The following is a 26453-nucleotide window of genomic DNA, read 5'->3' as shown; positions in this document are numbered from 1 at the left end:
GACAGGTTCATTGGTGACTCTAAACTCTCTATACTAGTGAATGGTTGTTTATGTGTAATGTGGCTCACATCCCAAATGATGAGCAGTATAGAAAATGAATAGAGGTCAGATTGAGGTTAGTGCTGCATGTTTTGCTTGCGATATTTGGGTGGAACTCGGGTGAACCATTAGGAAATCTGAAAATTCTTTGGAGGAAGTCCAAATATTTTTGTAATTGGGTGGGGTCGAACTGCACAAATAGCGTAGAGGATATGACATGAATGAAATATGAAAAGGCACATGCAAAGCCTCAAACTCTTTTTTTGCCGTACATAACATTGAACCATGTGAGTTTACGAACTCAAAATTGATTTACATGAAAGTCTGCCATTATGTTGTCTTTCTTTTTAAATTCCATTCAACTTGTTCCAAACCCATTTCTGTTTCGCCTGTGTATATTTTATCTCTACAACAACAAAGCTGGGGACCAAAAATGAATTAGAAAAACTCTTACATAAATACAAATGAATAAGTGGAGCCTGGAGGCATATTTTTAAGGACTATTTTCTGCTGCTTTTCTGTGTGTGAATGTGCAGTTTTCATTTTGAGGCGCAGTTTAGCATATCACATATTCCGTACAAGATAAGATGAAAAAGAAAACAATATTAGTAGGAACATTATGTCTTATTTTCAATTGCAAAAACCTTTTGATGCTGTGTAATAATGGGTAATTTGGTTTCTTTTATACATATGTATATGCTTTTAGACTAATTGACTCATTTGGGAGAGAAATTATGAAGGCGGTGAACATATGCGTACGTATTTTTCATAATTGTTCGATAATGGCCTGCAGCATTTGTTGAAGGGTCTCAAAGCATGCGGGTGGCAACCTTGTAAAAGCCGGCCGGGGGTCTCGTGGGGAGGTCACGTGGAGTTCAATGTGCTTATTCGCTTTGCTGGAAAGGAGCCACTGCAGAGTTCAAGCTGCGTTACACCAGCACAAAGATACACGTCAGAGCACATCACGTCAAATTACACGTGCACACACGCACACGCGCACACATTGCTGTTTTTATTCCCTACCCACTTTTTGACTGCAATGTGATGAAGGCTTTTCCAAGCTTTAATCAGAGATTGCTGGGGTAGGCTCCAACGCGCCCGCCACCCTCGTGAGGATAAAGCCGTTCAGAAAATGGATGGATGGATGGATGGATGGATGGATGGATGGATGGATGGATGGATGGATGGATGGATGGATGGATGGATGGATGGATGGATGGATGGATGGATGGATGGACGTAAGGGTCGTTGCTGTCCACGTCATATGAAGTCATCTTACGCTGGAAAGATCTGAAGACAAAAAGTTGCTCGGCTGGTTTTCACCCATTCAGGAGACATGCCTACAGAATTTGACACCCTGATTTTGAAGCCTGTTTTTCTTTTTTCATACTTTACAATTTCTTCAATTAGTCAAATTTAATTGAAACTAGAAAATAAAAATGAAACCATTTTGACTTTGAAAGTGACTTAGAAATACATTTTATTGTGACAGTCATTTTTTTCCTCCTCAAAGTGCTGAAAAATAGAGATTTATCACACAGCCCTCAACTTTCGAACTATGACGATTCCTCAAAAAACATTTTTCCATCACATGGATACAAATGCGCAAATTAAGACTAATTAAAAAAAATTGCAGCCTATTTAAAATATTTTAGTCATTTAAAACAGTAGGTATCCCCTTTAAAAATGCTCCAGCAGAATAATGTACATACATGTGCAAAGTAAAATGCCTGAAAATAATTTCAGAAACGCAAATTGTTAAACTTATTAAAAAGATTGCATGAGAAACAAACAGTCATTTATTGTGCCTATCAAAACGTCCACAAAAAACGTCCAGCGAGTCAGTTGCTCGACTCGCTTCCCTCTAGATGGTCTGGGATGGGCAGTCCAGTGAGGATAGTGAGACATCGGTTCCACACGTTGAACACGGGGCAGACGGGCTGTGCGAAGGGGATGTCAAAGGTGTGCAAGTGTTGAGAGCCCACGGCGTCGTAGAACGACAAAAATCCCGAGTCGTAGTCGAGCAGGACACCGAGTCGGCGAAGGTGGGGCGAGGGCTCCAAGGGGTTCTCCTTGTTGTTGTGACGGGCCACCCACGAGTTGTTACAGCGGGACAGTACCCATGAGGCCGAGTTCTTGCCCACCCACTCGTGTTTTGGTGCCGACTTGTAGGCGATACCCACTGCGAACCTCCATGACGGAAAAGAAAAGAATGACTAGAATAACAGTTTTGCTTTTCCACTGCACGTTATATAGCAATACTACGTCCAGAGTTAAGAAACAGCAACAGCCAAGCTAACATGTGCCTATATTTTTGCTTGTCCTCCAAACAAAAACATTGTCATTAAAAACATTCCGTTTTAATTAGTTGCAATTTTTTGCTTAACTGTCCCAACACAAAACATTAAATTACAAATGACATATTTTGATTTTAAACCGGACTGCGAGTATTCACCATGTGCTTCCTCCTATGAGAGCCTCCCAGTAATGGCGGCCGCTGTCGATGTAAACATTGCCGGTGACGCCGTAGCTGCTGTTGCTGCTGAAGCGGTCCTGGCCGTGACTCTTTTTGGACGACGTCTCATCCTTCTCCACAGTCAGGTTGTCGTGGGACACCCGTAATTTTCGGTGAGCGGACTTTGGATCCAGCTTGAACGGTTGACCTTGGACAAATCGAGACAAAGAGCTTTGACGCCGGGGAATCTTGGCCGGGGAAATATTAGAAAAGTGACCTACTGTTGGTCTTGAGCTTCCCCGGTTCGCTGCTGCGGTTTCCGGCCTGGTTGATGGCTTTGACGATGAAGACGTACTTGGTGCCACATTGGAGCCCGTGCACTGTGTAGTGATTTTGCTTGATGTTTGGGACAATCATCCAGCTGTCAGCGGAATTGCACAAACCTGCAGAACATAAGAAAGGCAGAAGGCAATCTAGTAACAATCTAATCCCCCATTCACATTCTTCTCACATTTTTCCAGAAAGGAGGCATTGAATGACTAGAACACAATTTGTCATCAAACTTTTAGAAGTGATCAAGAGAACACTGACAGCAACAACACAAAACGAGGACAAACACAATCAACAAGCAAAAAATAAAATAAAAAACTGACTTACTGACAACATTGGTGTGGCTGGTGAAGATGGCGTACTGCAGTTCGTAGGACACGACAGTGAATTCGTCATCTGACGTCCAGTGAACCGTGATGGTGTCGTACGAAGCCGTGCATAATTCTTCACGGATTACTGGCGGATTTGGCGCTGCAACAAGGAAGAAAACAAAACAGAACAACAACGACAAATGTTGTTTGGAGATTATCATCAAAGGCTTCGCTCTGCGCGGGGGTAAAAATAGCAAACAAAAAGCAATTTGTCGCAGGGATTAGACGGCATTTATTAGCATCAGGTCTTTGTGATTTGTTTAACGCCTAACAAGTGTAATTCAGATGAAGTCACTAACCCGGTAGCTAAATTCGCAGACAAACATTTGTTGTTGTTGTTTGAGCATATGACCTTTTTTGTATTGTTTTTAGTACCCGGCAAACTTTGATTCGAGAGTTTGAGATGAGATTTTGTTTCATTTTCACAAAATGATTGTCCATTTTTCATTTTTTTTTATTTGGTAAAACTGTAATTCATCAACTTCTCCACTAGGTAGCCCAATTATATTTTTGGAATGAGGTAAGAAGATGAACAGTTTGAGAAAACCCCAACGACTGGGAAAACCAGCGACCTCGATTGCTTTTAATCAAGCTAAGCAAAACAAACGCGGCTCCACATAAAAGCAAGCTAAAGTAAAAACACTCACCTGTGAGATAATCCAAACTCTCTAACATTTTTTTCTCTTTTGTGAAGTCTAGAGCAAAAGTATCAAATGTGTCATTCAGGTTTATTTCCGGTAGCAAGATCTGTGAGGATGCCGTTGCCATGGAGACTCTGGAGGATGTCAAAGAAGGCCATATCAGGCTCTGCAATTTTCGTCAACTTTTTTACTCTCATTGTCCACTGACCTCTCGCAGAGACTTTTGGCTGACTGAAGGAAGCGAGAGGGGTCGGTCTCTTTCAAAGTGTGGTCGGCCTGAGCGATGAGGGAAGCGGACCTCTCGACGCATTGCTTGCAGCTGCTGATTTGCTGGGCCAGCTTCCTCAGGCGCACCGTCTGGGAATCGATTGGTGAAAAATACGCCAAAATGAGGCTTACTCAGGAACAATGAATAGAAAATAGCATTGGAAAAAAAACTGCCATCTGTAGAAGATCAATTTTCTGCCTTTGCGCTTCCATCACACCAAAGGTTGTGTTCAACCTTGGTGCTTTTTTTCGTATTTAATTGGCCTTTTGTAGCCATTGGTTTTTCATCTTTTACAACAGCGTTCCAACAACAATGGCCGCCGCTGTTGAATTCCAACATCTCAGCGGCAAGGGTTATCGAGGTTATCGAGATATAAAAAGTGACAAAGCGTACCTTTCCCTCTTTTATCTTGGTACCGATGATTTGCCTTCTCTGCTGTATGATATTGATCAGGAGGTCACACTCCTCCAGCAGCTTGTTTTCTTGCCTGGATGCATTTATCTGGACACAGGAGACAAGTCCAGATAATCACCAGACAGTAATGGAGTGTCGTCAAGTAAAGTGTACTTTAAGCCTATACAAATCCCACACAAGAGGGTTGACTCACTTAAACTACAAATAAGCTATTTGATTTCACGGTGCAGCGAAACAAAGCTCAGGTAAACACGAGGGAGATGAATATAAACAAAACTGCTTGTTTACGCACTCGTGTGGAATTTATTGTCAATTAATAGTGTCTTCAGGTATCTGGGGCAAACTGGAGCGCGCTACTTTTCTACCAGCAGAGGCATTGTTTAGTCACTTTCAACTGGTTTGCTAGTTGCTGGTAATTAGTTTTGAAATCAGGGACTAAACTGTTCAAATGTTTTAAAAGGATGAATGGTGACAAAAATTGCCAGGAATATCTTTTTTTTTTTTTTTTTTTTAAGTGAGGACAATTTGTATTGACACAAGTTGATGCACAATTTGTCTTTGCAGGCCACATGAAATAATGTGGCGGGCCGTATGTGGCCCCCGGGCCTTGAGTTTGACACCGATGAGATGCAGTATAGTGCAAGCAAGTAGAGCTCCACTTTGGCACAAGTGGGCAGCAATATTCTTCTCAATAGAACGATGACATGGAAAGTCTATTCAAAAGTTATATTTATATATTATATTAAATTTTTTTTTTTTTTACCTATTCAGACTTTTAATTGTTCCCAATCAATGCCAATAATTACATTACATTTTCCAAAAGTACGCAAAAAAAACCAACCTATGATCTCTTTTGTTTTTCTCCTCTAATTTCTCTTCTTATGACTGACTCACTGACTGACAGACTAACTATCTGTAACTGAAAATAAAACGCTCACCTCAAGCATCGAGCCCTAGTAGGCGATAATTATAGATTTACAGGCTAATGAGTGTTTGATGATGATGTAAAGCCACCATTTCCTGACCGCTAATAGCCTCACCTCCACGTGTTGGCACGTCTGGATGAGTTTGCCCATCAGAGTTTCCAACTCACTGGTCCTCTTGATGAGATTGCTAAGGTTGGTGTCCAAGGCATGCTGGGGGGAAAAAAGCCACAGAAACCAACAGCATTAAAGAGAATATTTAATTACACTCTGGCCCCATACTGCGCTTTGAATGCAATAAATGCTGGAGCAGAGTTAAGCGAGAGAGAGAACAGGAATGGCCGCTGATTGGTACGACGGCCTCCAACCGTCACGACGTGCCAAAGAAGCCATCACGCCGACTGCTGAGGCTGTGAAGCTTATCCGAGCATCTGTCTAACTAAACCCCGGCCCTTTTAATCACCGCCTGCGATCAAAGGCTTATGTCTCCAAGTTCATATCTTGGCTGTAATTGGCTGCCATAACGACTCTCCCATTATGATACATTATCGCCGCTGAATTAAAGATTTATCATGTGTCATTACATAAAACTAAATGGAGCGATATATTGTACAGTAAGATTCAAATGGTAATAAGGTGCGACTCGCAGACGGCGTGATAAGTGTTTAAATAGACACCTGAGGATTAAGATGAAACTAGACTGAGAAGAATTGCGTAAGAATTGGATGGAAGATCGTGGTGACGTAAAACTAAGATCCGTCCTTGCTGCTCAGTATCAACGAGAAATGAATTCAACGCACACCTCAAAATCATGTTAATTTTTTAGAAGCGACTCACCTCTCGGGCATAGACAGTAATCTCAATGTTTGTCATCCGTGACATAGTTTTATTCTAGGGCGCTTAATTTACGTGCACAAAGTGGCAACCAGTCCACCGCCTCTCACCCATGTGACCCTAATGAGAACAAGCACTTTAGGAAATGGATGGCGCCAGATGTACAACTAAGTCACTTTGACATTGTCAGTCAAAAAAAAAGAATACTTTTTTGCATTGGCTACCATCAGCTAGTGCAGGTGTGCTCATGTTGTTTAAAAGCATACGGCAGAAAATGAATAAGTGGAGAAAAAGCAACGCTGAAATGCACATTATGCCTTCAGCGCAGGTGAGAGTGATCTGAAATGGGCTTTATATTCAATACATATGATTTATTCATGCGTAAGAGGAAAAGGATTCGAAAAGCCATTCAAGACGCTGAGCTGCAGCGAGAAAAGGTGAATATGGGAAAATAGCAATATCCATCAAAGTGATGCTGATTGTTTCCAACATCTGAGCCGAAATGTCAAGTGGAAGTATCTTGCAATTCAAATAAACAGAGAGAAGGGCAGCCAATAGAAAAACAGTGAGCCCGAGCATATCCTCTTCCTAGTGAGCCGGCAATACGTCCTCCCCGGTAAATGCAATTCCTTCATTTTGTTTGAACAGCCGTCCGATATGGACATCTCTTTTCCTAAAATCATTTTGTTCTGATGAGCGGAAAAAATCTTTCTCTTTCTTGTCCACATTTTGTGGTCCACACCTTCACTGCGGCTGGTCTTCCTTCCTACGTGGCCTGATGTGCGTCCGTCCTGCTCTGGAATTTTATCTCGTATCAACACGTGGAATTTTTTGCCATTGTCTTCGTTAAATGATGGATTTGAACACAGTGGCCCGCACATGTACACCGGACACAACATTAGGTACATCTGAAAAATCTGATAAGCTGGACTCCATAAAGTCTTTGCTGCCAGGGTCAATCAAAAGTTAGCATGGTAAAGACAAGAATGCTTTTGAAGATCTTGGCGTGGATCTCATTACTTATATGCGTACCACGTGTCTGGTGAGTGTATGAAGCTTTGACATTTAAAAAAAAAAAAGAAGTCAATCCTCCAACAGGGTTGGGGAGTGCATCAGCTCGTACAGCTGAACCCCCGCAGCGAAGTGTCACATTCTGAAAAAATGGCAAGTACGGCAACAATAAACATGGCGGAAATGCTGCAGAGAAACCCCTTATTTATTTTGATCAGAAAAATGATCCTGTTTTTTTCAATGCAAACTTGATATTTTATCATGAAAAATACTATATTTTGGAAATATACTGTAATATTTTGTTTTGGAAACGATAGTTTGCTGTGAAAATATGTCATTTAGTTATTTTTGAAAACAATATTTGCAAAAAGAAAACAATTTAAAATTTATTGTGACAAACAAATGCGTTAATGCATTTTATCATAAAAATAATACACGGTAAATTACATAGAGTACATTTTACTCCAAAACGAGTCTGCTTCTTCCCACTATGAGCAAAGAGAAATAAACGAACACTTTGAAGAGAGTAAAAAAAAATTTGACTAAATTTTACACTGAAACCAATTTATAATGATAACTAAGATTGTTAACTAAATTTATTGTGTGAATTTTTTAAATGAAAACAAACTCATATAGCGTTTTGCCATTAAACACTGCTTAGCAATGAAGGTGACGTATTAAGTTTTAAAAATATACGGTGCCATTATCATAACAATATGCTACCATGAAAATATTCATTTGCCGTGAGCAAAAATATTTACCCGGGAAAATCGACTTCCTGTGTGTCAAATGTATTTTTAGGGATTAAAAGGCGCCTCACCTTGAGTTTGTCGTATCGGTCTCCCAGACCGGCGACTTGGTGGTCCCTGTGTCGTCCGACCAGCTTGCACAAGGCGCAAATCAACTGCTCGTCCGTCAAACAGTACATGTTGACCTTTTCGTCCTCGTGCTCCACGCACATGACCCCTCGCATGCGGGAGTCCAGCAGGGGCTCCACGAGGCGGTGGCCCGTGAAAGGCTTCTTGTTGGGGTGGGTGGCCTTGAGGCAGTCGTCGCAGTAGGACACCTCGCAGGTAACGCAGGTCTTCACGGCTTCATGGGGCGGTTCCTGCTCGCAGAACTGACACTGCACCCGATCTCCAGGCTGCGTCATGGCGCCGCCTTCTGGGGTTGCTCGCTCCCGCCGGGGCTGGCTGGGCGAGTTGGGTCCGCTGAGAGAAGCCTTCTGGTAGCGGTCGATGATGTTCTGCAGGGTGACGTTGCGCTTGAGTCCCTCTAGGCCTCGTTGGTTGAGGTTGATGACATAGCGGCAGGTGGGGCACTGGAAGGCGCGGATGGACTGGATGGGCTCGCTGGGGGTGCAGTGCGACACCAGGATGCGGTGGGCGCAGTTGGAACAAAGGCTGTGAGCGCAAGGCAGGAGAAGCGGGTCCTCAAAGAGCTCCAGACAAATTGGGCATGTCAGCTCCGACTCCAATGTTTCCATCTTCAAGCCAAACTAAGAGGAGAGGGCAGCGAAATCCAGGGAAGCCGCTCAGCTATCTGCACACATACAGGAACGCTCATATTTAGACATTACGATGACTTCCAACTTCGGACATGATGATTTACATGTGTCATTGTGACAAACAACCCTAAAATAACCCAAATCTGAAAACTTTATTGAAGGAAGGCGGTTCAGAAAATGGATGGATTTGTTCGGTTTGCACTTTTATATTGTTTACATTGTATTGTACTTTAAAATACATGACTACTGACAAGCGTGCATTGTTCCCGTTTTAATGGCGGAATTCTGCCGCCGGTGTCTAACACGGCAACACATCTGCCTTCCTGCCATTTAACTGGATCATCAGCCTTTTTAATTTGGCTCGGCTAAAGTACTTTCACCCCTCTCATCCTTCACCATATGCTGCGGCGGGGACTGACAGCTCAGTCAAGCAGAAGCGGATTGGCCCGCTTTGCTGATGGCTCGGGCCTCCGTGGACTCCACACTATCACACACACTGACTCCTTTGTTCCCGGGCCGGGTCAGAGACCCCAGCTGTGAGTGGACATAGCGCACCCTCTGACCTTCCACCATTCACACACCCCCACCCCTATTTCCACAGGCAGGGGGTGAATCCTTGACACACTCATTATGTGTGAAGAACTCAAAAGCTTGTGTTAGTGGGGAAGTAGACAGCAATTACCTCGGAGCATGTTGCTTCCTTTAACGCACACACACACATGACTGGACAAGTGTTGGATTGTTAAACTGGTGATGTCACTTTCATGCGTATAGCGGAAGCTGAAGCTCAGGTGACATCCAATCAATAACTTCAACTTAGTTAGGGCTTACAGAATAAAAAGTGGAGTAACGGAGTCTCCCCAAACTGTTTTCTGCTGCAGAAAATATAACAACTCTATAACAAACACATGCCGGATTACAAATTTCCCCCAAAACACCAGAAATCTGTGCAACACTTTGCCATTGACCCACCGATGGATTCCGCCCCGTTTCGCACCGTCGATTCATTTCTGCAGAAGGAAGAAGACCTTTGACCACAACGGGTAGAAAAAAAATCACATCCACCAGAGCGGAGGAGGCATCGTCGGCAGGCTGGGAAGCACGGCTGTGACTCCCGAGACCGACATTCCCCTGAATCCCACCGCAGAGCTGATTGAGCGAGACCGGAGCCAGCACAACAGGAAAAGTTGCCCGACAATTCCAGGAAAGCTCCAGCTCCACCTACAGCCGGAGGGATGGCCGATACTGGAAGAGGAGCGTGTGCGTCTGTGTTATTGTGTGCGTGCGTGCGTGTACGTGCATGAGCGAAAGTAAGCGAGAGGAGAAAGAGAGGGGCTCAGCCCATAAGCTAAAAAGGTTACTTTTATGTGATAGCAGCTCATATCAGTGTCATGCTTTCCTTTGTGTGGCTCGGTTGGTGTCCCTTTGACCTTTGCACAACAATGCAATGCTGTGTCAAACGGAGATGAGGACAAAAATTCTTCCAGGAACTCTGCAGTTAATTTAGAGAGAATCCAATCACAAAGAAGAACAAGAAGAAGAAGAAAAGGAACAAGAAGAGGAACAACAAGAGGAACAAGAAGAAAAGGAGCAAAAAGAGGAACAAGAAGAAGAAGTGGAAGAAGGAGAAGAAGACTGAGAAGAAAACTGAGAAGAGGAAAAGGTTCAAGGAAAATAAAAGGAATAAAAAGAAGAGGAACAAGAAGAAGAAGAAGAAGAAGAACAAGGAGAAGAACAAGAAGAACAAGATCAAGAATTTCATTCAGTTGGACTCAGAGAAGAAACTAAGGCAAACTTCAACAAAATAAATACTGTGCACTACAATTACAAACGTTTTCATACAGTCAGAGGACTGCGTTTTGCTTGCATCATAACTGTTCCATATCAAACTCCATGCAATGTTGTGCTATTCACCAGGGAGGTGTAGACAAGCACATGAGTCACGTCGACAAAAAGTCTGACAAAACTCCCCCGTGATCCACCCGGCAAACACTGAGATGTCCAACAAATCCGAAGGACAATCCGGAGCGGCGTAACAACCGAAACAAATGGCTCGGAAACACAATGCCGGTGACTTGCAACATCTAAACTCTCCCCCGGTGATCGACACCGAGCCAAAGCTGACATGACATGACATCATCTGCCACATCCCAGTCGGGCTTCAAGGGGAGCTTGCCGTCAGCTTGCCATGCCTCCGCCACTCATCGACTGTCCCCTGAGTGACTCCTCTTCCGGCTTCAAAACACACACACACTCTCTCAGTTGATATTAAAAGCTACGCTAAATTCAAACAAAACCTAAGTAGTTCTGGGAGACCGACATGGGAATCTTAGGGACATTCCCTGGGAATGACGAATGGGCCTTTGACTTAATCTCTTTCATCCACGGTCTACGGTTGAGAGTTTGTGGGTTCGAATTTCGGTTCGGATTTCTCCCGGAACTGCGGCTTCCCACCACATTAAAAAAAAAAACATACGGAAATGGTTGTTTGTGACTATTCAGTATGCCCTGTGATTGGTTGGCAACAAGTTCAGGGCAGGCATACCTTATACCTGTCTAGCTCTGTCGCCTAATCTGAAGGCAGTGACATCACAACCTCATTCGGACCCAGTCAACCTACGACCCATACGGCACCAAAAAACGGTCAAGCAAAGCCGTTCCAGTGTCAAACCGGTATAATTAAAAAAAACGGCTTAAATTTGAATCTGCTTTTTTAAGATGAAATTATTTTTACTTAAATGATAATGCTAATACGTTTTGACATACAATTAAGCGTGACTGCCATCGCAGTAGTTACGCACCGCCCGGCACAAACGCGTGAAGCTTTGTCAAGAAATGAACTTATCACCGGCACGTTGATTTGATGAGCAAGTAATGGCTCGTTTAGAGATCAAACGACGACAATGTCAAAAGATAGGGAGACAATTTCTCGCTCAAGCACTTTCTAATCCGTTTGGACGCGGCCTTTTATCAGCCATTAATGACAGCCGCAAAGCATAGCGCTTCGCAGCCACTTTTTTTTTTTTCGGGGAAGACATTACAGGTAATGAGCGCGGCCGTGACCAACCCGCGGTCCTGCCGGTGCACCACGAAGCCGCCACGCTCTGCCGCGGCCCGCTCAGGCCTATAATGTGATTTACGGCTTTAGCCCGGCAAAGCGCTTCATTAGACCGACAAATGTACCCTGATCTGCTCCCCGACGCAATGCTGAGATTAGACGCACACTTCCTGCTTCCTGACCGGTCCGCCTCATTGTTGCCACTATTGGATGCTACTCCAAATTTGCAAAACCTATTCAAGCAGAATTTACAATTGGGGTTCAAGCACTTGCATGAAATGTTGCCATGGAAACCATGGAGGTGGATAAAAGTGCCAACAAGCAAACAACAAAAGCATATAGCCTATATCAGTTTCTTTGTTGAAAGCAAACTACTCTTAACTTTTTGCGGTGGTTCTGGTAAGAGAAAATTAGTGCGAAAACAACTTGAAAGTCGGCACACGTGCATCCCAGGAATTTACATCTCCAACAATCTCAAAACAAGACACGAAAGGTCATGTTTTCAAATTGCAAGTGAAACTTAAAGAACACTTGAATGCTTTCCACTTAACGTCCATGGAATTTGTGATATGTAAACATAGGTTTTAAAAAAAAAAGTTACATTACAAGCATGGTTCAAACTCAAAACAGCAACACACATTCCATTCCAGTGCAAACAGTGCTAAAGTGAAAATAAATACACTATAATGTCTTTAAAGTCATTATACAGTTATTTTTGGATGCCCTGTTCCAAGTCACTGCAAACAATGTAAAAACAAAATTACAAACATAATATAGGAAAAATCCTAACACCTTGGGTTCTATTTTTAATTTTATATCCAAACAATCTTTGTCTACATTCCTTGCTTGTAGTTGAAGTCAACTGCACAAATTTCCTGAGTGTGACTTGGCACGTGCCAGCAGTGAGGAAAACACCACGTGTGCACCAGACCATAAGGAACATTTTTTCTTTTTTTTTTAAACAATGAGACTTCCAACCTGTTGTTTTTGTTACAGCAACACACTTCAATTTGGAGAAAGCAAACATCAGCAAGGGTTACCATGCGGAAAATAGTCACAGTGCACCACTGTGTGGCTCATTTAATAACTACAACTATTGTAGACCCTGCAGTGCAGGATTTGACATTTAGCTTTGAAATGTTTAGATCCAACTTCAATTGGCTGGCGACCCTGGTCCAAAAGTCAGACAAGAGCGGAGGAGTACTACCACAGGGGATCCATTGGCGCGATATTTGTGGATTGCTACAATACGCGGGGATTTATTAAACCACATTGCAGTCCTCGAGTCATTCATTTCTTTGGCATGTTGATTTGATAGCTCTGGGCTTTTACACAGATGTGGCAATATTGTTCAAATGTAAAGTACTGTAATAAACATTGGAGCCAGCAAGAGTCATCCATCTTTTGAATCAATCGACAGAAAGTGGCAAAATAGCCATACTCGGATTTTTCTGTTTAATTCCAATTTCTGAATTCCACTTCAAACGTCTAAGTATCCCAAAAATGTCAAAACCAAAATATTTTCTCTTACAAAGCTAATCTTTCTTTTAAGAGTCTTCAATGAACCAAACCTACAACACAAAGATCCAAACCAAGAATCTCAAAACCGTGACCAAACGTGCTAACCAACCACTACTTCTCCGTTGCACCCGTGGTGGTCTGCGATCTTTCAGATTTCGCAAATTGTGACCTTAATATCCACTCCTTAAAGAACACCCACATGCGTTTCCACGGCAACGCCTGTCCAAGAGGCCATCAAAGGGAACAACACACTCCCGTGGGAAGATGTCAAACATTCCTCCTCACACAAACAAGATAAGTAAGCAATTAGCAGGACAAAGCTTGCGTACCAACTTGCGTTCATGTCAAGCATGTAAATTGTTCGATGCATGCACGGAATAATTTAGGCAACCCTCATCGTGTCAATCAAAAGTGACTTCAGTGAGCGACATTTAGCAGGTAATGCATGAAAGGCTCTTGTAATAAAAGCCATAAAGGAACTTTTATGGTGGTCACTAACAGAGGGGGAAGTATTCACATATTTACAAGCTCCAGTTCCGTATGCATGTGCTCTTTTTAACAAGCATGCTGCTCCACAAATAGATGCTTTGACTGGGTGGAAAAGTTCCGTCGTGCTTTGATGCTGCAAAATTCCCCCATCAGCCTTCCCGATTAGTCATCCGCGTCCCTTTGGGAAACATTCCGATCAAAAACACACCAGGGAATCAGTAAAGGCGAGCCGGCCCAAACCTGTTTGAGCTGATGATGACTCAATGTTTACATGCATGCACATAAAAAACTTACCCAAGTCATGATGGCATCCATCAATAAGCAAGGAAGAGAGCTGCAAGGGAGTCTCACACACACACATAGAGCAGAGACGGAGTGAATGGCTGCGTGAACTTTGTCCACTCCTCTTCCGTGACTATCCGGCCTCCGCTGACAAGCGGGCGGATCGAAAGTTTCCAGCCAGCCTCTCGATGTGTCAGCCCGCTTTTAGGCACGCAGGCCTGAGAATCGCAGCGCCGGCCAATAGTAGAGAGGAGGGGGCAGAGCGTGGAAAGAAGCCATAACTCTCCACAAGCATGTTTATGTCATATTCAAATAAAGCAAATCGACATCAGCTTTGAGCGAATGGGGGGGGGGGGGGGGGGGGCATTTGTCTCAACATGTACTGTGACACTGATGATAGACTTGAAATTGCAAAGTATTTTTCGCCTTGATCGTTGCACTCGGAAATTATAGGGTACTTGAGTCGCTGAGCATGATCGGCAGACAGGTGACACTAGTATTTTATCATTTGAAATAATAGGACTTGATGTGTTGGAACGTCTAATGTAATTTATCACTGTAAAGTTGTTTATATGTTCACATTTTGTGTTCCAGTAAAAATAAAACACATTTTCACCAGGACACAGACACTTGGAAAAATTTGGTAAAAATTTCAGGGATTATTTCATCTGAAGAATAATCCATTAAAACATTTCAGGTCGGCACTGACATTTGTGTGACTGTGACAGCAATGATAGGCCCGATAGGCATCTCATTTGGATTCGAGTGCAGTCTGATCTATAAAAGCCGCCGGATGTCGTTGTTGCTGATTAACTTATTATTGATTGAAAGCGATGTGGCTCTGCGATTGATTGCCGTCCTGGATGAGGCACGCCTCTCTACCAATTGTCAAGTGACCTGAGCGCTCTGTGACCTTGTACGGGGCAATCTGTATTCATGAGTGACGGATGAGGGAGCCATAAGAGTTTATGTTGCTGTTGTGTTAAGATTAGTGATGAAAAAAATAAAAAAGCACTAATATAACACAAAATAAATAAGCAGCAGTCTGATTAAATCAGTGGTCTGGGGAAATTGTATTGAAAAGTTTGAAAATGGTGAAATGTGACGACCGCATCAAATAATATCACGTGCCAGATCTGGCCCTCGGGCCTCGGGTTTGACACCTATGATTTATGAGTCAGTTTACACACTCTTAAAACTGTTCGGTTAAAAATGAAAACTAATAGCTAACCCAGCACTGGGTCCATCTGTCTCTTCCTTGGTCAGGAATATCAATCATTACATGCAGATTTAGTTGTTGATCATCACATCCTTCTCTTTGTTGGCCATGTCAGTTTTGCCAGATAGCACACAGTTACTTTACGTCAGGCATTCTTTTTGGCGGGAGTTAGTCTGTCAAACATAATAGACTAGTGATCGATCGTTTCCACCATTTAATCTTTGTCGGTCAGTCTATACGTGATACAAAGCGCAAATGATTTAGAAGATGGATTTTATCCATCAGCCGGCCCGTGTATGTTTCCCACTGTAATCAGAGCACGCAGGGATCCATTACAGCAGAGACATACTGTCTGAAACTTGTCTCCAGTTGTTGGCAGCCGATTGCCATGTCTTGGCGGCGTGCAATCAAAATACCCAAGTCAAACAAGACTGGCAGGGAGATGGTGTTTGGAGAAGTTTTCAACTCTGGTTTGGAGCCTGTGCACGATTCCCCCCTCCCTACCTCCTTTGTAACTTTTGGAATTAGGACGGAACAACTCAGAACGACCTTGTCACGGCGGCCGGGAGTGTCGTGTAATAAAATCCGGACGCAGCCCTCGGGGTCGATGGAAGTATGAAAACATAAGTGAGTGCACTCAAAACAAGTGCGGTTTTTGAGCAATGTTATGGCACTGCGTCAGTTTCGTAAATTAACCGCTAGCATGATGATGACGGCGGCGGAGTGCAAAAGGTCAACGTGACGAAGGAAAACCGGGACACTCACTAGAAAAACGAAACGGTCCCTTACCTGATTGTGAGTCGGCCAGGCCACAGATGAGCACAGAAAAGTGATTCCCTCTCATAAAACACCAGCTTGCCTCTCGAGACTTCCTCTATGCGCAAACTGCCTCCTCAGTCTCAGCTCTATCTCCCCCTGCCAAAAAAAGCCTCCTCACGCTGCCTCTAATCCTCTCTCAACGAAGTCAGGACCGCTCCGAATGCTTCAACCAGACTTCTCGGGCTTTTTTCTTGTTTTGTTTTTTTGGCCGATTATTTTGTTGGCCGGGATCATTAACTTTGTCCCACGTTAAAAGGACCTCCTTCCCGTGGGAGGCTGTCAATCACACGTGGAGATGAGGAGCAAGAATTGGCCATTGGGGGACTCAACATGATAGATGGGATGAGTGGGCAAGGGGTTGTAGGGGGTGGGGGGCAGCTGAACCTCCTGCGCCAACATTTATAATAGACTTGTATGCGCTAAACAGGGACTAGTGAGTAAAAATGTCAATTCGTCTTTTAGTGGTTTTTAGCACAGTCTCTACACTCAGCAGGGGTAGCGAGAGTAGAGAACATAAAGCTCCCGTTGCCATGGCGTTGAAGCGAGAGCGACGACGCATCCTGGAGCCGAAGCCAAATGCCACTCTGAGCTTTTCACCGGCAGACCTTTGCGCTCCGTCGCGGCGGCCTGTTTGTTTCTCGCCGCATACTCCCGCTGTCTGTCACTGGCAGCCTCCCTGCAGCATCCCGGGCCAATTTGAACTGGCTAGAACATGTTTGTAAAGGGAGTAGCACAATACCTGAAGAGGGGTCGCTCGGATCCCAGTGACCGCAATGAAACTCCGCCCCTCCCCTGCGGAAACAATGAATGAATTAAGGGCCTCTGGTGACTCCTTAAGTGTCCTAGCACGTTTGTGGATTTCAAAGCAGCAGGGGTAGCAGAAACACAAACAAATGGAGCAATGCAACTTCAGATCCAGCAGATGGCACTGTGATGGAAAAAGTTTTGTTTTGGTAAAAGTAGCAATTTTGTATTTCCTCAAATAGTGCCATTGACTACAAGTGCGACATTTAAAGCCGCGAGGAGATGAACATTTGCGACTGTTAGCAAAAAACAGCAAAATGTACGATCGAGTCATTGTTCGTTCATCGCGAAGGTTTGCCGGACGTTTTATTGGATTTTCTTGTCGCAAGGACATTTTTGAACATCGCCACGATCGAAAGTCCATCGTAAATAGACGATTGATCGGTTTGGATGGTTAAAGTTGTTCTCCGGTAGAATTGACCAAAAACACATGGCTACCATACCTAACTGAACCGAGAAGCTTGGTGGAAAGAATGCTGTCGTTTTTCTTCCCTAAGTGGTTGATGCCCTATTAATTTGGCAATATAAAAACAACCCCGCATGCATTACATCACTTCTCATTCATGTCACCCCCACCAATAATTTACGGGCAGAAAATTGACTTGAAAGTGTCACCGTTGCCGCCCCGCAGCCATAAACATCCATAAATTGTCTGTGAAGAAACGACTGGCAAGAAAATCTCATAGGCAGATTCATCTCGGTGCAATAAAGTGCAATAAGAGCGCTGACATTTACATTTGGAGCACGGAGGCCAGAGGGGAATCCGAGGAGGTCAAAATACCTCGCTACGACCGAGGTCAACCCAAAGTCACCTTCCGTTTTGGATTCAAATAAAAAATGTTTGCTTCGGCTGGTATTTTGCGGTTTTGGGAGCTGTCCCCATTTCACCCGATGTGGTCCAACGCCAGGTTTGTCTGGCTGGAGAACTTTTATTCTTGTGCATTCCTGCGTCCAAGCAGCAATTACGAGTCCAAACCAAAACAAATATGATCTACCCTGCGCAACCAAACATTTAACATTGACTGTGTCACATTTGATCAAGTCTCCAAACAGACAAAATCAATTTTTCTTTCTTAGACTCACAGTGGGCGAGCTCAGAGCCTCATATTTTCACTGTTAATCAAATCCAGAGGTTGCGAAGCTGACAAAAACAATTCCGTCTTCAGCAATCAGAGCGCTGACACGCTTGTTATTATAAGCCCTATAAAGACGGAGAAACAGTCATAAGAATACTCCCTAATCAATAAATAACACAGCTGTCAAAGTGTTGAAAATAAATGAATATTCATAGATCTTAAATAAGGCCACTCGCAGCCTGAAGCAAAATGCTGCGCTTGCCAGTTGGCACATGAATACTGGAAGGAGGCCAGAAAACCAGATCAGAAAGAAACTGAAGAAAAATATGATTTTAAAAGAGCAAATACGAAGCCACGTGAACTTTGATCTATGTGGGTTAAGTAGAAATGAAGCGCTCACAAGGGGTCGGACAGGCCTCTGATAACTACAAGATTCATGCTCACACACAATGCAAAGCAAACGCAATATGTTTTGCACTTTTCCAAATGTACAAAGGTTGCCTTCAAAAATGCAAACACGAGAAACATCCAAAAATAGGAATTAAACTAACATGAAATAAACTAGATTCGAATTTTTTTGGGGGGGAAGTGCCACAGCATGTGGCAATCGTAGCGGCGGCCATATTTTGGCAAGGGGATCATGGCTGTTTGTCCATTCATCCATTCATTATCTACACCACTCATCCTGTTTAGGCTTGCGGGGATCTGGAGCCAATCCCAGCTGATTTACATACCCAATCTCAGGGCAATTCTAGACAAACAACTAGTCACACTCTTCTGGTTAACCAAAACAGCAGCACCTAAGAGGGATTTGACTATTTGCAAATATCTTAGAGAACAATAGTTAGTCTTTTGCTTTGTTTGTGCTAAGACCACAAACAAAGTGTTAAGGATAGGCACAAGGAATTAACAACCATTCAGCTCTATGCTGTTATTCACGGACACCCACGTCACTCACCAGGCCAGGCCCCGCGTTTTAAAGCCATACACACCCAGAGTCACAGATACTACAGCACAACTTGCAAAACTCATTACACATCACATGAACACTTTCACGCTTGTTTGTGAAAACTTTTTATCTAATGACTCGATTAATCAATGTTTTGGAGAATAGTCAGTCAATGCAAGTAGCAATAATGGTAGCTCCACAATGTCGTGCGCATCCCTCTTTAGTCCGTGCAGTCCGTCCATCTCTTATTATCAGAAATTCTGCATTGAAGTCAATTATATTTGTCAGATACCGCTAACATTCTTTAATATTATTCCCAACAATGCAAATGAAGGCCTCCAGCCTGAAACAACATAACTTGACTTTTGCACCATACATACATTACATCAAGCGGGCTGAGTCACATTGAATTGAGCACAACCGCGCAGACACACACTAAATAACAACTTTCCCGAGCCAAAAAGGAAGCCTGACTTACTGTACTGTGATGTGCGTGATCCAGAGAGGAAGTGATGCGCGGCCTCAGCTTCAGCACCGACTCCAATAGCACATGGATGTCAGACTGAACAAAACACGCACACGCCCTCCACGCCCTCCACGCCTTCCACGCCCCACCCTGAACCTGCCTCGGGCCACAGCCGGAGGCTCATGCAAGCGGAAAATGCGGCCTTGGAACCGTCACTTCCGCAGGACTTGCCCCCGTGGATTCTGTCCCCCTAAAGCCCACCCCCGCCCTTTCCCCGCCCTTCCCCACGGGTAAGACAAAGGGGTAGCAAATGGGAACATAAAGCTATTGCAGGGAGGAGGGGGAAGCGGGGGGATGCATAAACCTGGTAAACAGATGGGATCAGTCTCCAGGGCTAGGCCTGCGCTGTCGCATGTGTGCATCATATAGGGAACTCCATCATCATTAGAGGGTGGGGGGTGGGCGGGAGTGGAGGAAAGAGGCGATCTCGCACATGCTCAGACGCCTAATTGACTTTTAGCTATCAAGGGTGTCTTTTAAAGGCAAGACGCCGGGCGTTTAACGGGAGCCGCCCCCCTCGTCTTGACAATAAGTAATGAGACCGAGACGCGCCCTCCTCCTCGGCGACGCAGGTTCAACATTTTAATTGCTTTCCTCCCTCTGGAGGGAAGGTGGGGCTCGGCATCCACAAGACGCAATCAAAGCAAACAATCCGAAATAAATGAGGGCGATCAAAGCCGAGCCAATTTACACACACACTGTAATTGAGTTTTCCCCGCCAGCGAGCGACATGCGGCGGCAGCGAGGCGCTTTGATGGCATTAAAGCTGCCTTCAGCTAGCGAGAGAGGAGACGTGCGCTGCTGTGGGTGATACAGTGCAACATCCAAAGTCAAAGGCCCCAAATGTAACCCGATTTGGAGTTAAACCAAAATGTTCCGGAAAAATATCCCTCAAAAGACAACTTTTAAAGAATGAATAAGCATTCTTATGTGAGACGTCACATTCGAAGGACGGTGGGAAAACGGTTGTTGTCAAGGTTCACGTTTGTTTTTTAAAGTCTTTTTTTTTTAAGTCAATCAAGTTGAAGCATGTGAGGCACACTTTACATGAGTCCCTATGGGAAGTTTGTTTTGAAATTTGAACAACTTAGCTGTCATCCAGCAGTCAGTGATAGTCCTCCACCACTCATGCCTAAAGCATATTATTTTGTCTTGAGTAACTCAACATAAATATGAGACCAAAAACAATTAAATCTGCTCTAAAATAAAATGGGTTGCTCCCGTTCATGCATCACAAATTTACATGTCTCACAGTTAAGTCGTCTTTGTGTCATCCCACTCAGTACATTAGTTTTTATGAACTGCTGGCACGAAGAAAACCCAGGTATAAATCCAGTAATAGGGCCCGGGCTGTGTTGATAAATCTATTTATGTGAAGGATTTTCCTTAAAAACGGGTCCGCGGCAGATGTACTTGGTTTTATTATTGGCCATCAAGGTCAGATTGAATTGCATTTACAAGACTGTCACAGAGAGCAAAGGGAGACACAAACAAGGTCAAAGTTTGGACGAGCAAGGAAAAGCAGTTGTACGCTTAATTAGAGTGAAAGTGACTTGGGTGTATTATTCCACTCCTTGACAACTCAGCTTTTGGAACCGCAATGGGGGAAAGGAAAGAAAAAAAAACGAAGAGGGATTCTTTTTGAAAGGCGCCTGCCGCATTCTTTGCTGCTGGGAGAACTTTCTAATTGGTTCCAGCAGTTTCTCAGGGGTGTTTAAAAGAGATCAAGAAGAAGAGTGATGCCTTTATCGTGACTGCAACCGCAGGAGAGATGAAGTCATCGCATAAGTCGATAGGGAAGGCCAGGCAGTGAGAGAGAAATGCATCCACAATTACTTGTGATTATCGCAAATGACTCTACACTTTAAATCCAAATTTAAATGCAAAAGTAGATTTAGAAATCAAAAACACAACATAAGAATTTGTCTTTTATTATTGTTATATTTTATGATTATAGACATTGTACCTTCAAATAATTATAATCAATTAAAATAAAATAATTAATAAAATAATTGCATTTCGTGTTATATATTATTAAACATGAATAACTTATTTTTACATTCCAAACTAACCTTTCAAGCCTTTTGAAACAATTTTATTTTTTTAATAATTCTTTCATATCTTTAATACAACAACTTACTGTATTTGTCATATTTAAACATATAGAGTTAATTTGTTCCGCAAAAAAAAAAAAAAAAAAACTGAATTGTGGGAGATCAACCCTAATCTGAGACATTTAGGAAAAATGAACAAAAAGTTTTATGATTACAATTTGTAAAAATCCCACAAACAAACAAACAAACATTTCAGTGCTCACTGAAAGGCCAAAATATTTTTGCAATGCATTCTCAAATTTGAAAGTTACCTCACTATATTCATATCTTATGTTGTATATGGCGTCAATTATGGTTAATTTATGAGAGCTGCTATTGCGTGTGACCAATGTTTGTGGGAGAGGAAGTGAGGCTGTCCTCCAAAACCTCCAACAACTGAAAGAGAGCGGCGCGAACATCTGGTGTGTTCCGCCGTCGTCATGCATAAACGCATAAAAAGAAAAGTGATGTCCGAAGGCACAAGTCCAGATGTTGCCAATTGAGGCGGCAACATCGGAGTTTGAAAAAAAGCCGTATGTCTTATTTGATGGCGTCTTAAAGGTGACATGATGTGTTATGAATTGTCCCTGTACGTACAAACATAAACAAACACCGTCTCCACGGCGACAAACTATTCCTTCAAGGCCGTTCGGGACACCTTGGCCTCGGCCTGTGAGGAATTATCTGGCATTTCAAATGGATTAACCATGAGCTCTTGCAGCAGCGGTGTCATTGATAAAAGAATGTTCTGGAGCCGGACAGCTGGCGCTTCTGCTATCACGCACGCACACTGGCGCTTCGTTTCCATCCGCACTTATTGGGTCGGACAATGAGGGCGAACGAGCGTCCCCTCCCGCCCTTGTCAAAACAAGCAGCCAAGAGAGCCGACAGCTGCTGATGGAGACGCTTTTCGTCCTTTAATTGGAATTTAGGAACGTGAGATAGAAACATTCGATTAAAAATGGCAAAGTCATGCAAATGATTGTGTATTCAAATGAGCCGTCTTCGCTCCACTACACCCACAATGGGGTGGAATATTGGAAAACTCTATTTCGACATCCAATGTATACTAATGATGTAACTTTAGTTTTATGTTTATTTCATATTCCTACCTGAAACTCGGAAAGATATTCCGAGTTGATGTGCAAACCGAAATCTTTCCACCTTTAGCGGAGGTCTACGCTTGATTGTGCAGGTGTACCCAATGGAGTAAGTAGTGAGTGTATATAGCGTATCTTATAAATATAATTCCAGAGCTAGCGAGGATTTTGCCAAGAATCAAGAAAAGTCATAAAAACAGAGGTTGGGGAGGTGGAGTCGAAGCAGCAAAAGCAGATGCTGAATAACAAAAAAAAAAGAGAAGCAATATAGTTCATGGTTATTTTGCATAATATTGAATTTCTGACACATGAGCACACAAAACAAAACAACGCTTCTTGACAATTCATAAGGTCTCAAAATCCATTTCAACTTGCTTTGAGGTTATATGTTAGCCTACTGATGGATAGCATCTTAGCATTTGAAACTTTCTCAATTGAAAGAGTAGTTGACATTCTGTCAGGATTTGTATGTATATTACTTTTTTTTTTTTTTGTATCTTCCACAACTCATTGAGGCAATTCAAAATCACATCCATTCCAACAAGTCATAATCATAATCAGTTGAAATCACATTATCATTCACTTTTGCATCCAACACGATTTTGCATGAATCAGATCAAATCAAACTTCTATGAACTAATGCTGTAGTTTGGCGTGCATGTCAGAAATGAACAAAAGTACAAACAAGCCTGAGCTTGTTTTTTGTTGTTTTTTTTAAGTTGACACATCCGACTTCAACATCCTCCAAATCGTCCCGCCACCCCCACACACCTCCAACGATAAATACTTTGCCGCACCTTTTCAAACCACAGCGGCGCCACCAGAGTGGCTGTGCATCAATGCATCTAAAGTGTTTATGTGGGCTGTCATCATTTCCATAAATTAGCATCCAAGTATTAGGGGATATAAAAAGACTTGAAGTGGGGGCTCCAGCTGTATTTGGGTTTATGCATGAGGATTTATGCCCTCACAGTCACCTCACCCTCACTAGCTTGGCGAGTCTGTAAAGTGGAGATAAAAGACCTGCTCTTAATTTGTATAAACTTGCTGCCAGTGGGTATTTCACTCTCTCTCACTGCCCCCCTCCCTCTCTCTCACACACACAATCAGATCTTACCTGCTTCCCCATGGCTGCGGTGCTACAGTAAGTGTTCCTCCCTGGTGGATTGAGAGCTGAGAGAGTGCAGGCGAGTTAGGCGGCAGCTGCTGTGATTCCCGGAGGTAAACAAGGCAGGAGGCAAGAGGTGGAAGGTGTTCTGCCTCTGCTCTTGTACACTCCCATTATTAGTGTGTGTGTGTGTGTGTGTGTGTGTGTGTGTGTGTGTGTATGTGTGTGTGTGCTCATACATACTTGGCTGTCATCTCTGCTGCAGGTTTACACAGGAGCACAAAGAGCCTCCGGGGAGGAGAGTGTTTTAACTCTTTGGTGGAGTGCGAGAACAGCAGGCCATCACAACCTAAACATGACCAAGTACACGTGTTATAAAGTGAGGTTTATAAAAAAGGAGATGGACACAGGGCAAAATGAGAAGAGAAAAATGAAGCTCAAGCTGAGAAGCTGCCAGTAGCCAGCAGGCCGGAAACTACAGGGAGCAAGTATTTAAAGCTTTTGGTGTCCTCCACCCCTTAATGATCATTCATTCTGCGACATTCTGACTCATGCACACAAATCCCACGCGTGCAATAATGACATCACATATGAGGAATCCGCTGTTCATCCTTCAAGATTGGAAAGTCTAAGCGAGAGTTCCAACGGTCACAGACCATAATTGTGCACTTGCAAACGATGCACTCACTAATTATGCATGTGATCATTTTTTTTTTTTTTTTTTGTAACGGCGGTGGAATTTGGTTCAAAATTAGTAGGGGACTGAAAGAAAATAGTACAGATGAATACTATATTTATCCTAAAAGAAAAGAGATATTTATAACAAAAGCACACAGAATAAAAAAACAAAAAAAGTCTTGTCATCATTTCCAGTGGTGAAAAAATGTTTTGAAATTGACAGCAGTCTGTCCACTCGATTATATTTGAGATCATCATCTCGTGAAAATATTATGGGCTATGTGGTTACTAAAGTCCCCTCCTACGGATTCGTCTGGATCCATGTTAGTTTTGGACACGGCTGCGTAACGCATTGCGCAGCCATGAAAGTGAAGAAGCACACTTCTAGCCTCATATGTTCTTTCTGTAGTGTTCTTGCCTGCCACTTGAGGGGTACGCTTATCTGAACTTTTTTTTTCCCTCCACTTATCCAGTTGCGAAAGGGGAATACAGCACAGCACACCCACTCGGTAATCTCAACAGCACCGAAGTTTTTAGTTATTATCAATCAGGGTGGAGGATTTTGGATCTCTGCATGGTCAGCGCAATGATGCTGCGCAGGAACAGCGTCAGCATTTTTGATGGAATTTAGGGTCTCGGGTGAGCGGGAGCCTCTGCCCCGGTCGGCTATAGGCAAAAGGTGAAGAACATCCTGGTCTGGTCGGCGGTCAACTGCAGGGCACATATATTGGGAAACAAACATCCGTACCAATGGAAATTTAGAGACGGGGGTCACCAACCCATTTGAAGGTCAAATTATGTTTCACCATCCATCAAGTTATTATGCCTCTTCTTCATAAATGGTCATAAAATTATTTTGGGTTATACTGGTAACCTATTTGTCAGTAAGACACAAGAGATTTGAATCCGTATTTTGTGATTATCTGGCCGACATGTTAACAACTAGTCAGCTGTGCTAATATCAGAAGTGCGAGGCAGACGTGCTAATCACTAGTCGACTGTTCTGCCTGCTAAAGACCTCATGAGTGTTTAATCAAGGGGAATGTTTTCACAAACAAAGCCAAGAGCGAGGAAGCCAACATTTGAAAGTATTCTTTTGAAGCACCTATGGATGGTGATTAAATCCGTCCATCTTCTTTAATCTAAATACCTCTATTGTTGTGCGGACACATTGCTCCAAAGAGAGTACTAAGGCGTATCTTTCACTCTCAGCCATCCATCAGGTAGCATAATGGCTGCCCGGAGATACGGCCGACGTGATGAGCGCTTTTTCCCTGGATCGAGATTGGAGCGCGTACGCCCGTGCTGGCTAGGGGTGAGGTGTGCTGACTCAGGGCTTTTGGCACAGCGTGGGCGGGCGGAGCGGGATGGTTGGCGCCAGGGATGACCTGCCGCAGGTCACGGTAGAAGGCGGACCATTACGACTCGTGGAGAAATGATTTTACGTGACCCGCTGAATGAGGTGGATGGAGAATTTGGAAAGATATTACTAAGCAGTACAAAAGTATTGACTTCATTTTATTTTTTGCTTATTTTTTTAATAGGCAGTACTTGACATTTGCGATATCCCTTAACCTTGAACAAGTGCTGCCAAGTCTGTCAAGCTTTCAGATTTAACAAAGGCGTTCACCGTCTGCAATCCTTGGTTCGATAATATTATGCAATTTTTGTGAAACCACAAAAATACATTTCAGATAGACACCATCAGAAGATGATTCAATATGCTTTTGAAGGTTAAATCCACTATGAGGAAGTTAAAGACAGAGATTGCAGAGTAAAAGTGAAACAGAGGACAGGAGAGGGCAATAGCGTTCTTGTGAAGCTGACTCACTTTTATTTATTTTTTTTAAATCGTTACCGTCTCTCAAAAATAGAAACGAAATGGGCCTCAATGGAATAGCTGGATAAATTTACGAAGAAAGCATAGCTGCTTCTCTA

The 26453-nt window shown here is 43.3% G+C and overlaps 1 protein-coding gene across 5 annotated transcripts; it reads right to left on the bottom strand.

The window, feature by feature from the left end:
- Positions 1-1502: 1502 nt before the first annotated feature.
- Positions 1503-24021, bottom strand: mid1 (midline 1). 5 transcript variants are annotated; one of them, XM_061286827.1, is made up of 11 exons: positions 23847-24021; positions 16921-16973; positions 8107-8828; positions 5559-5654; positions 4498-4605; positions 4045-4193; positions 3843-3970; positions 3152-3295; positions 2776-2937; positions 2495-2702; positions 1503-2229 (listed from the first exon to the last, which is right to left on the bottom strand). In XM_061286827.1, exons 3-11 carry the CDS (start codon positions 8770-8772, stop codon positions 1881-1883), a joined length of 2010 nt encoding a protein of 669 aa, XP_061142811.1. In that variant the 5' UTR covers positions 8773-8828; positions 16921-16973; positions 23847-24021; the 3' UTR covers positions 1503-1880. The 5 variants fall into 5 exon arrangements, with proteins under 5 accessions (XP_061142811.1, XP_061142810.1, XP_061142812.1 ...); XM_061286826.1 differs by lacking the exon at positions 16921-16973; XM_061286828.1 differs by lacking the exons at positions 16921-16973; positions 23847-24021 and adding an exon at positions 16152-16428.
- Between the last annotated feature and the right edge of the window lie 2432 nt (positions 24022-26453).

The sequence above is a fragment of the Syngnathus typhle genome, linkage group LG9 (assembly GCF_033458585.1).
Source record: "Syngnathus typhle isolate RoL2023-S1 ecotype Sweden linkage group LG9, RoL_Styp_1.0, whole genome shotgun sequence".
Classification (NCBI taxonomy): Eukaryota; Metazoa; Chordata; class Actinopteri; order Syngnathiformes; family Syngnathidae; genus Syngnathus; species Syngnathus typhle.
This window is presented reverse-complemented; position numbering and strand designations above follow the sequence as displayed.